At 41.8% G+C, this 14,510-nt stretch overlaps 1 protein-coding gene across 1 annotated transcript in view; it reads left to right on the forward strand.

Annotated features, from left to right (window-relative positions):
* The window catches only part of GDPD4 (glycerophosphodiester phosphodiesterase domain containing 4), an 86,035-nt gene that overhangs the window by 20,929 nt on the left and 50,596 nt on the right, over positions 1-14,510 (forward strand). The window contains exons 7-8 of the mRNA XM_059710658.1: positions 1,219-1,364; positions 1,707-1,789. Coding sequence (XP_059566641.1) covers positions 1,219-1,364; positions 1,707-1,789 — 229 coding nt within the window. The remainder of the gene's footprint in view (positions 1-1,218; positions 1,365-1,706; positions 1,790-14,510) is intronic.

A 14,510-nucleotide genomic window follows, 5' to 3' on the forward strand; every position in this document is an offset into this window, starting at 1 on the left:
TAGGTAAAATCCTCAGAGATCTACAATTATAAGTGATGGGGATTGGCCAGTAATAACAAGTATTGTGGATGAGCTGTGTGTGTGTGTGTGTGTGTGTGTGTGTGTGTGTGTGTGAGAGAGAGAGAGAGAGAGAGAGAGAGAGAGAGAGAGAGAGAGAGAGAAGAGAGAGAGAGAGAGAGAGAGAGAGAGAGAGAGAAGCAAATGCATAATATTCATTGAGTACCTATTATTGGTAAATACTGTTATATCAGCCGAAACCGGTTTGGCTCAGTGGATAGAGCGTCGGCCTGCGGACTGAAAGGTCCCAGGTTCGATTCCGGTCAAGGGCATGTACCTGGGTTGCGGGCATATCCCCAGTAGGAGATGTGCAGGAGGCAGCTGATCGATGTTTCTCTCTCATCGATGTTTCTAACTCTATCTCTCTCCCTTCCTCTCTGTAAAAAATCAATAAAATATATATTTTTAAAAAAATACTGTTATATCAACTCTATGAAGGAGTGGTTAGCAGCAAGATAGCCCCATTTTTCAGAATGAAGAAAATGGAGACGCAGGTTAAGCAGTGTGTCCTTAGCTACACATTAGACCAGGGTTGGGAATCTTTTATCTGCCAAAGGCCTTTTGGATATTTATATCATCATTCGCAGGCCATACAAAATTATCAACTTAAATATTAGCCCGCTAAATTTGGTCAAACATTTAACCTTGGCAGGGCCAGACCAAATGATTTCACGGGTCTTATATGGCCCTTGGGTCACATGTTCCCCACCCCTGCGATGTCTGGCTTTGAACTCAGACTTCTGTTAGCCAGTGCCCCTTCCACTATCCTGCACTGCCTTATATATACTAGGTAGGGCCATTTTGGCTTCAGGGCTTTCTCAGCACCAACCATTCTACTCCTACTCCTGAGAAGGTATTTCTTAACATGCCCTCTCCTTTATTTCCTTCTACCTCCTGCACAATTTATTTCCTGGATATTTTCAGTCAAATATTATTGCCTTAATAATAATGCTTACATTTGGATAGTGCTGTACTTTCTAATCACTGAAAATAAATGGGGATATGGCGGAAATAGAGAGTAAATCAGGCAGTCCACGAGGCACTGAAACCCATGCACTGGGTGTTTACTGGCTGCTGCTTTGGGATAGTTAGTTTCTTGGGTTGGGTCTCCATTCCTCTTTATCTCTTTTTCTCACTTCCCCCTCCTTCCAACTTTTTCAGCTGCACAAGTGGCTATTGGACTGCCTTTTTTCCTTATCCTTTTATTTCTGTTTCTGGTGCCATGGGGATTTTATTCTCCCTGCGTTGAGAATGAGAATAAATTGGGACCCAAGCCGGCCCTCTTTGGACATAGAGGTGCACCCATGGTAGGTCTAAGCGTGATGAACGTGGGTGAGTACCAGTGTGCATGGGGTTATGGGTGAGAGATAGGGACCTCAGAACCGTAGGAATCTCTGTAAAGGAAAATGAATGGGCTTTTGATGAAAAGAATAAAGATAATTATAGATGTTGGACTTGCACCCAGCCAGGTCACCTAACTCTCAGTCTGTTTCTCTTTACTGTGCCCAGTGGCATTGCCTCAGATGAGCACAGTCCCAGATCTATTGGGTGGAAGAGAGGGGCTCACTGTTGGGCTTCCCATCTGCCATAAAAGGAATGTTGGGGGAGAAACTCTGAGGTAAAGGGTCTGATGTCCTTTTCTTCCACAGCTGGCGCCTGAGAACACCATGATGTCCTTCGAGAAAGCTGTTGAAAACGACGCCTTTGGACTGGAGACTGATGTATTCTTAAGGTAGGAAAGCAGGGGCTGGGTGGGGAAGAAATAAGGTCAGTGCCATGGAAGATGACCAGCGTGGGCCAAAGTGTAAGAGCATAAGCCTCGGGGAGTTTCTCCTGTGTTCCTATGCCAATGTGCACATAGCGCGCACATACACACACACAGACACAAGGCACTTCTCCCTTGCAAGCATATATCTAATCTGTACCACTACATTCTTAATTATAGGGTCATAAATCATACACACTATGTATAGACTCCACACATAATTCAAATTTGGCCCCATTACAAGCCATGCTTAAAAAGTACAACTTAACCCCATGTACTACACTACCTAGCAATATGTTTACCTGACAGTCCCTGGACACCTACTATATTCCAGGCCTTCTTCTGGAGTGCTATGGGGAGGCAAATGAGTACAGTGTACTCCTGCCTAAGGGATGTTGCCAGCCAATGAAGGAGACATGGCATGTTTACAAATACCCACAGTATAAGACCATTTGTGGGGTGTCCCTTCCCGAGAAGATTAAGTCAGACATGGAGGAAAAGGTCACCTCCTATTATATAAAAAATGACCTGTGTACTCAGAATTGTGTTTGGGTTGAGTGTTGAAGAATAAATATTGTTTTACACGAAGAGATGGTGATAGAGTATATTCCAGGCAGAGACAACAACTTATTTAAAGGCATCTAAATAAAAAAGACAAACAACTTTGTAGATCAGTGAGCTAACCTGTATGGATGGCAAATTGATATGGTAGGGGATGGGAGAGGGCCATGCGAGGAGGAGGTATGGCTGCAAGGTCATTGGACTGAATCATGGAGATTCTTAAATGTGTAATGGACAAGCCATCATAGGTTTCAGCAGATTTCTTACTGTTTTAAAACGTGACTTAGAAAAATTCATCTGGCAATCTGTGAGGGAGACTTCTCATGGAGATGGGTAGTGGTGTGTGCAAACTCCCTTCACAGCCTTTCTGTGAGGCAAACAGAAAAATGAACATCCTAATTCAAAGTGAGGAAATGTGGTTTGAACCTGGATTCAATAAAGGGAAATGTTTGGTAAGGTCATACGGCTGGAAGTACTGATAAAGCCAGGATTAGAACTACATTTCCTGACATTACCCAACCGTGACAACTGTTCTATGCAGAATGTTCGGATTGGGGTTTTGAAACAGGATGTCCTGCCAGAGCTCCTGGGTTCATTTGTGGAAGTGCTTGGTGGTCATGGCATAACGTGGTAAAGGTGCTGAACCAACGAGCTCCTGGCACATGGTCTTTCTCTCATCTCTTGTTTCTGTGACTTCAGCTATGATGCGGATGATCCTTCCAGCTCCTCAGTTTCTCTCCTTGATGGCATCTTCATTTCCAGTGACCATCTCCACATACTCCATTTACATGGATGGTCATAGCCTAGGCTTCATCATTACCAAAAAGTGCCTATCAGTCAGGACACGAATATCACACCAGTAACTTGAACAGGAAAAATGTAATATCAATAATTACTATGTGGTAAAATATGGTTAACTACTAAAATTGGTAAAGCGGACCCAGTCAGTATAAAGTAGCAAGTGTAGCTAGTGGCAGGAACTTTTGTTCCAGATGAAATAAATGTAGTAAACAAATTTCACCATATTCTTTCCAAGAATAATAATACAAACAAAAAATAAATTAAAAATTTGGCACAATTCACAAAGCTACTGACAGAAGACTCTGAAAGGTGGAGGGACGAAGGTGGACTGGCTAGCGTTCATAAGGCTAAAGGAAATACCAAGTAGGTAGTGAGTTCCCCATTTTTGTTGTTGTTTTGTTTTTTCCTTATACATTCCTACATTAGCTCTGTAGAGACCTGAAACCCAGAAAACACCTACAGCTGCAGAAGGAAAAAAATAGCCCCTTCCACTTCTCCCAGTTTTTTTCTCTAGCAAAAGACTGGGAGGTATGTGGACCAACAAGATATGAATATGTTGACTATAGAAGCCTTATTTAGGTGAACACCACAGTAAAGCCATTCCCCTCTGCCTGGGGCTCTGGTCCTAGAGATGATGGGCAGATCCCTGTCTTCCATTCCTGCCCTGAAATAAGAGGGGTACCTCTTTCCTCCCCCAACTAGAGAGCGAGGAGAATTATTAATAAGTTATCTAGTGATCTTTTTATTGTGGTAAAAATATACTTAACATAAAAATTTATCAATTTAACCGTTTTTAGTTTTACAATTCAATGGCATTAAGTACATTGATCTTGTTTTGTTACCATCAGCACCATCCATCTCTAGAACTTTTCATTTTCTCAAACTGAAACTCTGTACATATTAAATAATAACTCCTTGGTCTTTCCTCCCCTGAGGCCCTGGCAACTGCTATTCTATTTTCTGTCTCTATGAAGTTGATTACACTCATACAAGTGGAAACATATAATATATGTCCTTTATGTGTGGCTCGTTTTACCTAGCATAATGTCAAGGTTCATCTCTATTATAGCATATGTCAAAATGTCCATCTTTTTTTATTTTGTTCAAAATTACATAACATGAAATGTACTATCTTAACAATGTTCAGTGTACAGCTTAATAATGTTAAGTATATTCACATTGTTGTGAAATAGATCTCTATAACTTTTTTATCTTGCAAATCTGAAACTCTTTACCTGTTAAACAACTACCCCTTTCCTTCTCCCCTCAGCATATTATGCTTTTATTATTATAGATATATATTGTAATATATAGGGCAACCACACCAAAAAATATACAGAAGTAATATGCTAAAAAAACACTATAAATTTAAAAGTATTCAGAATACCAACAGGAAAGCTAATAAAAAACAGAGAAACAAAATCAGAGGGAAAAAACAAGTATTAAAATGGCAGCTTTAAATCCTAACATATTAATAAATAAAATGTAAATGATCTAAATATACCAATTAAAAGAGAGAGACTAGAAACATAGATTTAAAAATATACACAGTCCTGACCAGTGTGGCTCAGTTGGTTGGGCATCATTCCATGCACCAAGAAATCACCAGTTCGATTCCTGGTCAGGGCACATGCCTGGTTTTCAGGCTCGATCCCCAGTGGGGGGTGAGCTCTCACATTGGTGTTTATCTCTCTCTCTGTCTCCCTCTCCCCCCCACTCTAAAATAAATATAAACACTTAAAAAATAGAAAAGTAAAAATATGATACAAATATGTGCTGTGTACTAGGAATTCATCTTAGGGGGCAAATAGGGAGAAAATTGGGGACATCTGTAATACTGTCAACCATAAATAATAATTTTTTTAAAAAAATTCACCTCAAACACAATGATTTAGGTAGGTTAAAAATAAAATAATGAAAAAATATGCTATATAAATTCTAATCAAAGCTAGAAGGGCTAGGCTATATTAATACTAGACAAAGTAGACTTCAGAGCAAAGAAAATCACCAGAAACAAAGAGGAACATTACATAATGATAAAATTTAAAAAATTTGGTAAGCGTACATAACAATTCTAAATATATATCAACCCAAAAACAGAGCTTCAAAATACATGAAGCAAAAACTGAAAGGAGAAATAGACAAACGCATAACTATAGTTAAGGACTACAACACCCTTCTCTTAGTAATTATTATAACCATTAAACACAATACCATTAAAGATGCAAATCAGCCCTGGCCAGTGTGTTCAGTGGGTAGAGCATTGGCCTGCACACTTTAGGGTCAAGGGTTTAATTTCCAGTCAAGGGCTTGTATCTGGGTTGCAGGTTCAATCCCCGGTGCACATGGGAGGCAAACAAACAATATATCTCTCTCTTTCTCCCTCTCTCCTTCCCTCTCTTTACCTAAAATCAATGGAAAGATAGTCTTGGGTGAGGATTAAAAAAAAAAAGATGCAGAACAGCTAACAACACCATCATCAACAGAATCTAAGTGACATTTATGGAACACTCAATCCAAGGATAGTAGAAGACGTATTTTTTTTCAAGTGTCCACGGAACATTAGGTGACATCATGCACCATAAAACAAAACTCAACCAATTTAAAAATACTGGTCATACAGAATGAATTCTCTGACCACAATAGAATCACACCAGAAAGTAGTGACAAAAGTAACAAGAAAATGTCTAAACAATTGAAAATGAAACAAATCTACTTCTAAATAATCCATGAGTTAAAGAAAGAGGTCTCCTTTATTTGATATGTGATTTGCAAAATTTTTTCCCCTTTTGTGTACTGTTTTTCATTTTTTGATGCCAAATGATTTTGACAAAGATGCAAAGAAACTCAATGACCCATGGCTCACACCATCCTATATAATAAAAGAGACACGTGCAAATTAACCGCCCCTCCGCTACGCTCAAGCCACGCCCACAAGCCATGCCCACAAGCCAATCAGGAGTGAGTACGCAAATTAACCCAACTAAGATGGCAGCGGCCATGGAGCTGGAGTGAGCAGGAGGCTTGGGTTGCCCCCAGCGATGGAGGAAGCCAAGCTTCGCGCCTGGTCTGGCCGGCCCTGGACTCCACTCAAGGCTACAAAGTTTCAATTATAGTAGATAAATACATCCCAGATACCTGCTTCCAGCCTGCCCTGGCCTCCGCTCAAGGAGGCGCTGAAAAACAAAAAGAAGAAAAGGAGAGGCTGGGAGCTTGGGTCGCCAGGGGGTGTGGCCAGCCTGAAAACGGCCCTCAGCCCCTCACCCAGGCTTGCCAGGCACCCCAGGAGGGACATCCACCCTGAAGGGGGTGTGGCCAGCCTGAAAACAGCCCTTAGCCCCTCACCCAGGCTAGCCACACCCCCATGGGGTGAAGGTCACCGCTGTGGGGGTTGGCCAGCCTGCAAACAGCCCTCAACCCCTCACCAAGGCTGGCCAGGCACCCCAATGGGACCCCCACCCTGATCTGGGACACCCTTCAGGGCAAACCAGCTGGCCCACACCCATGCACCAGGCCTCTATTCTATATAATAAAAGGGTAATGTGCAAACTGACCCTAAGAGCAGAATGACTAGGAATGACTGGTCACTATGACACACACTGACCACCAGGGGGCAGATACTCAATGCAAGAGCTGCCCGCTGGTGGTCAGTGCGCTCCCACAGGGGGAGCTCTGCTCAGCCACAAGCCAGGCTGACGGCTGCCAGTACAGCAATGGTGGCGGGAGCCTCTCCTGCCTCCTCAGCAGTGCTAAGGATGTCTGACTGAAGCTTAGGCCTGCTCCCCTCTGGCAAGTGGACATCCCCTGAGGGCTGCCGGGCTGCCAGAGGGATGTCTGATTGCCATCTTAGGCCCAATCCCCCAGGGAGCGGGCCTAAGCCAGCAGGTGGACATCCCCCGAGGAGTCCCAGACTGCAAGAGGGCACAGGCCAGGCTGAGGGACCTCCCCGAGTACACAAATTTTTGTGCACCAGGCCTCTAGTATATTAAAATTAACTAAAATAAAATCAATTACATAAATATAAGAACTAATACCAGAAAACTCTTAGAATAAAACCCAAGGGTAAATCTTTATGAACTTGGATTTGGCAGTGGATTCTGTGATAAGACACTAAAAGTATGTGCAGCAAAAAAGAAAAGATAGGTAAACTGGACTTCAGAATTAAAAACCTTTGTGTCAAAGGACATGATCAAGAGCGTTAAATGACAAGTTACAGAATGAAATAAAATATTTGCAAATCATATATCTGATAAGGGTTTAATATCTAGAATATATAAAGAACTCCTACAATTCCATAGAAAGATAACCCAATTAAAAAATGTTGAAAAGATAGTCCTTTCTCTGTTGATTGTTCTTCCACACACTTGTCAGAAATTGTGACCATACGTGCGGGACACATGCCCTGGTTGAATGCTCAGTCCCCAATGGGGAGCATGCAGGAGGCAGCCAATTCTTCCTCATCATTGATGTTTCTATCTCTTCCTCTCTAAAATCAATAAAAGTATTAAAAAACAAAAAATTGTGACAATACATGCAGCAGTTTATTTTTGCTCTATTCTATTCTAGTATATTTTTCTGTCTTTATGCTTGTATCATACTGTTGTTGTTAATCCTTTTTAAAAATCTTTATTGTTGAAATTATTATAGATGTCCCTCTTTTTTCCCTCATAGCTCCCCTCCACCCAGTTCCCGCCCTGCCCCAGGACTTCACCACCCTATTGTCTGTGTACATAGGTAATGCATACATGCTTATAAGATCTTTGTTTAATCTCTTCCTCTCCCCTCACCCCCCCCTTCCCTCTGAGAATCGTCAGTCTGTTCCATTTCCATGCCTCCAATTCTGTTTTATTCACCAGTTTATTCTGTTCATTAGATTTCTTATTGTTTGATTTTGATTTTAGATGCAATTGTTGATAGATGTATTTGTTGCTATTTTGTTACTCATATTTTTTATCGTTTTTTTTTCTTCTTCTTCCTCTTCTTAAAGAATACCCTTCAGCATTTCATATAATACCGGTTTGGTGGTGATGAACTTCTTTAGCTTTTTCTTGTCTGTGAAGCTCTTTATCTGACCTTCAATTCTAAATCATAGCTTTGCTGGGTAGAGTAATCTTGGCTGAATGTCCTTGCTGGTCATCACTTTGAATATTTTTTGCCACTCCCTTCAGGTCTGTATAGTCTCAGTTGAGAAATTAGCTGACAGTCATATGGGTACTCTCTTGTAGGTAACTGCTTTTCTCTTGCTGCTTTTAAGATTCTCTCTTTGTCTTTAGCTCTTTGGCATTTTAGCTATGATGTGTCTTGATGTGATCCTCTTTGGGTTTCTCTTGTTTGGGTTTCTCTGTGCTTCCTGGACTTGTAAGTCTATTTGTTTCACCAGATAGGGGAAGTTTTCTGTTATTATTTCTTCAAATAGGTTTTCAATATCTTGCTCGCTCTCTCTTCTTCTGGAAATCCCAAAATTCAGATGTTGGTATGCTTGAAATTGATCCAGAGGCTCCTTACACTATCTTCATATTTTTGGATTCTTTATTCTTTTTGCTATTCTGGTTGGGTGTTTTTTGCTTCCTCATATTTCAAATCATTGACTTGATTCTTGGGATCCTCTAGTCTACTGTTGAATCCCTGTATATTATTCTTTATATCAGTCTGTGTATGCTTAATTTTTGACTGGTCCTTTTCCTTTTTTTTTTTTTTTTGCATTCTCTTTAAGATCCTTGAAAGTCTCACTAAGTCCCTTGGAGGTTTCTAGGAGATTCTTGAGTAACCTTATAACCATGGTTTTGAACTCTATATCCAGTAGTTTGCTTTCTTCTGTTCTTTCATTTGTGACATGTTTCTTTGTCTCCACAGTTTGGCTGCTTCTCTGTGTTTGTTTCTATGTATTGGGTAGAGCTACTAAGTCTCCTTGAGTTGATAGAGTGGCCTTATGTAGTAGGTATCCTATATGGCCCAGTGGCTCAGCCTCCCCAGTCACCTGAGGTGGACACTCTAGGTGCACCCTTTGTGGGCTGTGTGCACAGTCTTGTTGTAGTTGAGCTTGATTGCTGTTGTTGTCACTGGGAGTAATTGACCTCCAGGCCAACTGGCTGTGGGGACCAGCTGTGACTACAGTGGGAGAGCTGCTGTGCAGGAGATACCCTTATGGAGCAGGACTTGCTTCAGTAGGGCTTTAGTACTCACAAGTCTGCCCCTTGAGTGTGTCGCTTATGGATGTGTTGAATTGTAATCTTATATGGTCTGACACTGACCACTGGGTACACTGGCTCTTGGGTCTCCAGGAAGGTATAAAGTCAGCCACTGCCTGGGGCCACCCAGCAGGAGCTAGAAAGATCTGAAGATTCCTCCTCTTTGTATGGGGTTTGGCAGCACCCAAATGAGGCCCAGCTGTGAAGCAAGGCAGGCTGGGGCTGGTGCTTGATCTTGGGACTTTTATTGATAGGTTTGGGGCTCCCTGACTCAGCTGCAATTTGTTTGACAGGTTTTAGCCTGAGCAAGGACAGACCATTCATATGCAAAAGCCACTGCAAGCAGCTTGGATGGGGTTGTAAACTGGATGGGGTGGGGTGTCTGGGAATCACCAGGGTGGAGCAAACAGAAATGGCTGCCAGTCAGCCCTGCAACTGGGAAGGTCCCAGCATAGGAACAATGACCACTGCAAGCACCTCCATCTGGGAGAAAGCTGCCCCCAAGTTCCTGCTTCAATGTCAGACAGTCCAGTTTCTCCTCATATGTGTCTGGACTCTCTCCTCCCCCAGCTTTGCCCAGCACTGGAGCTCAGAATAAGCAGGAGCTTGTAAGTTCAGTTTGTGTGCTGGCCTTTTAAGAGCAGCTGGGTCTCCAGCAGCCTCTGTGTCACTAAGCCCCAGTCCGCACTGGTTTTTACAGCCTATAGTTCTTAGTGCCCATAGGGACTACTTTTCTCAGCTCTGTGACCCTGGGCTGGGGGTCTGGTAGGGGGCAGGACCCCTTGCTCCTCCAGGCAGCCTCCTCAAAGACGATCTCTTTCCTGACTAAAAAAGTGGCACTGGTGGGTGCCGGACCAGCCCATTCTGCACCTCCGCACCTCCTCTCACTCTCAGTATGCTTTCTTCTTTACTTCTCTAGTTGTAGGACTTCCATTCAGCCAGCTTTCTGGCGGTTCTGGATGATGGTTGTTCTGTATTTTAGTTGTCATATTGATGTGGTTGTGGGAGGCAGCGAGTACAGGCATTTGCCTATGCCACCATCTTCCATAGTGTTTTGATTACTGTAACTTTGTAGTAAGTTTTGAAGTTAGGAAATGTGAGTACTCCAGTTTTGTTCTCTTTTTAAAGATTGTTTTGGATATTCAGGATCCCTTGAGAATCTATATGAATTTTACAATGGGTTTTGTTCTGTTTCTTAAAAAAACATCATTGGCATTTTGATAGTGATTGCATTGAATTGGTAGACTGCTTTGGGTAGTACCGATATCTTAATAATGTTAAGTCTTCCAATACATGAAGATGAGATGTGTTAGAATTTTTTTAAAAATATATTTTATTGATTTTTTACAGAGAGGAAGGGAGAGAGACAGAGAGTTAGAAACATCGATGAGAGAGAAACATCGATCAGCTGCCTCCTGCACATCTCCTACTGGGAATGTGCCCGCAACCCAGGCACATGTCCTTGACCGGAATCGAACCTGGAACCCTTCAGTCTGCAGGCCGACGCTCTATCCACTGAGCCAAACCGGTTTGGCTCAAATTTTTAAAAAATATATTTGTATTGATTTCAGAGAGGAAGGGAGGAGAGAGAGATGGAAACGTCAATGATGAGAGAGAATCATTGATTAGTTGCCTCCTGCGTGTCCCCTACTGAGGATTTAGCCTGCACCCTGGGCATGTGCCCTTGACTGGAATTGAACCTGGGACCCTTCAGTCCACAGGCTGATGCTCTATATACTGAGCCAAACCAGCTAGGGCAAGATGAGTTCCAATTTTTTTTTAAAATATATTTTATTGAATTTTTACAGAGAAGAAGGGAGAGGGATAGAGAGCTAGAAACATCGATGAGAGAGATCGATCAGCTGCCTCCTGCACGCCCCCCAGTAGGGATGTGGCCGCAACCAAGGTACATGCCCTTGACCGGAATCGAACCTGGGACCCTTCAGTCCGCAGGCCAACGCTCTATCCACTGAGTCAAACCGGTTCGGCTTTTTTTTTTTTTTAAATGAGTTCCAATTTTTAAATGTCTCTCAGCAGTGTTTTTTTAAATTGCACATCCTTGGTTAAGTTTTTTTCTAAGTATATTATTCTTTTTGATGCTTTTGTAAATGGAATTATCTTTGTAATTTCCTTTCAGATTGTTCATCATCTATAATAATAAAAGCATAATATGCTAATTAGACCAGACAGCTGAATGATCTTCCAGATGTCATTCTGGACGTCCTTCCAGATGAAGCCGCAACGGTGGGGGCCGAGGCAAAGGCAGTTAGGGGAGATCAGTCAGGCAGGCAGAGTGGTGAGGGACAATCAGGCAGGCAGATGAGCAGTTAGGAGCGATCAGGCAGGCAGGCAAGTGGTTAGGAGCAATCAGGCAGGCATGCAGAGTGGTTAGAGGTGATGAGGCAGGCAGGAAGAGTGGTTAGAGGTGGTCAGGCAGGCAGGCCAGTGGTTAGGAGCCAGCAGTCCCGGATTGTGAGAGGAATGTTCGAGGCAGTGGACATCCCTCGAGGCATCCTGGATTGCGAGAGGATGCAGGCTGGGTTGAGGGGAACCCCCCCTGCACTAATTTCGTGCACCAGGCCTCTAGTTACTGTATAGTAATGCAACTGATATTTGTGCTTTGACTTTGTATCCTGCTAGTTTGCTGAATTCATTTATTCTGGGGTTTTTTATGGGAATATTTATGGTTTTCTACATATGATTTTATCATCTGAAAACAGGTAATTTTATTTCTTCCTAATTTTTATGCCATCCATTTCTCTGTGTTGCTTATTTGCCCTGGCTAGAACTTCCAGTACTGCTGTGAAAAGAGGAAAAAGTAGACCTTGCCTTATTTCTTGCCTTGCCTTGCTTTGTTCCTAGTGGGAAAGTTTTCAGTTTTTCACTGTTGAATAAGATGTTCACTGTAGGTTTTCTTATGTCTGTTGTTATGATGGGATGTTTTCTTCTATTCCTACATTATTAAGTGGTATTATAAATGGGTGTTGAATTTTATTAAATGCTTTTTCTGTGACAATTGAAATTATTATGTGTTTTTTTCCATTCATTCTGTTAATATGATGTATTACATTGATGGATTTTGTTATGTTGAACCATCCTTTCATTTTAGGAATAAATTGTTTTGGGCCATATTTTATTATTTTTTTAATACACCGCAGAATTCTTCTTTCTAGTATTTTGTTAAGGATTTTTGCATCAATGTTCATAAGGGATGTTGTTCTATAGTTTTATTTTTTTAAAAGCTGATTTTAGAGAGAGAGGAAGGGAGAGGGATAGAGAGATAGAAACATCAATGATGAGAGAGAATCACTGATCCACTGCCTCCTGCATGCCCCCTACTGGGGTTTGAGCCTATAACCCGGGCATGTACCCCTGACCAGGAATCAAACCAGTGACCTCTTGGTTCATGGGTCAACACTCAACCACTGAGCAATACCGCTGGGCTGAGTTTTATTTTCTTCTAGGGTGTTTGATTGGCTTTGGTGTCGGGTATTCCTTAGAATGTTTTATATGATCTTTTATATTTCTGTTCCTTAGACTCAGTAACTTCTATTGTCATATATTGTCACTGATTCTTCTGCCTGCTTAAATCTTCCTTTGAATCTCTTTAGTCAGTTTTTCATTTCAGATATTGTACATTTTAGCTCCAAAATTATTTTTTGTTTCTTTTAGGTTTTTAATTGTTTTATTAATATTGTTCTTTCATTCATACATTGTTTTCTTGACTTTATCTACATCTTTCTTTACTTATTTGAGTATCTTTAAGACAGTTTTTTAAAAGTCTTTGTCTAGTATATTTGCCATCAGCTCTTTTTCAGAGACAGTTTTTGTTGATTTATTTTTTTCCTTTAAATGGGCCATGCTTTCCTGTTTCTTTGTATGCCTTGTGATGTTTTTGGTGGTATTTTTTTGGTTGAAAAATGGACATTTGAATCTAATAAAGTGGTAACACTGGAAATCAGATTCTCCTCCTTCCTAAGGATTTACTGCATTTAAAATAATTTTATTATAATTTGTTTAGGATGTCTCTGTGCCATGGGTTAGCCTGAGGTGAAAACTTCAGGTATTTTCAGATTTTTCTGATCCCTTTCTTGGGCATACACAGTCACATTCTAATTTCCCTATATATGCAGCTGTTTTATACAGTCACTTTGTAATTTTTTTCATATATTCACTTGTTTTAAAATAATTGTCTTTAATGTCTGGCTTTCAAAAGGAGAAAAATGAAGAGTAGTAAAAAGGGTGCTGGATTTTTTTTAAAATATATTTTATTGATTTTTTACAGAGAGGAAGGGAGAGGGACAGAGAGTTAGAAACATCGATGAGAGAGAAAGATTGATTAGCTGCCTCCTGTACACCCCCCACCGGGGATGTGCCCTCAACCAAGGTACATGCCCTTGACTGGAATCAAACCTGGGACCTCCGCCCTCCCCCAGTCCGCAGGCCAAGACTATCCACTGAGCCAAACCCGTCAGGGCAGGGGTGCTGGATTTTTAAATCCTCTGAAAGTCACTTCAAGCAGAGTGGGAGGGCTTTGCAACAGTGGGGGGAGCTGCAACAATGATCGCCCATGACTCTGTCTGCCCTCAGTGACAAAAAGCAGCAGCCAGCAACCAGAGCATAAACCCTCATAGTTGCAGTATAGGGTCCTTTTTACTACCCTGGTTCTCACCAGCTGCTGTGTAAGCGATTCCAGGAACCTGTACACAGTTGCTTTCGATATGGCTCTTAGTGGGGGATGGATAGCTGCTACAGGGCTGAGAGCTGAGCTGGAATAAAATTAACCCCAGTTTATATCCAGGCTTTCTCCTGCGAATTGCATATTTCCCTAGATCAGTGGTCGGCAAACTCATTAGTCAACAGAGCCAAATATCAACAGTACAATGATTGAAATTTCTTTTGGAAGCCAAATTTTTTAAACTTAAACTATATAGGTAGGTACATTGTTATTAACTTAATTAGGGTACTCCTAAGCTGGCCTTTGCTAAAAACGTCCTCAATTTGAGGGGTCGACCTCAGCGAACGTTCCCCCACTTCTAACGCCACTTCTTCAAAATAGACTCGCCCAGGCCGAAAACCGACTTCTGCACATGGGCCACGAAGTTTCAATTGCACTGTACGTGCGCGCCCGCACGTGG

The sequence above is a fragment of the Myotis daubentonii genome, chromosome 9, assembly GCF_963259705.1.
Source record: "Myotis daubentonii chromosome 9, mMyoDau2.1, whole genome shotgun sequence".
NCBI lineage: Eukaryota > Metazoa > Chordata > Mammalia > Chiroptera > Vespertilionidae > Myotis > Myotis daubentonii.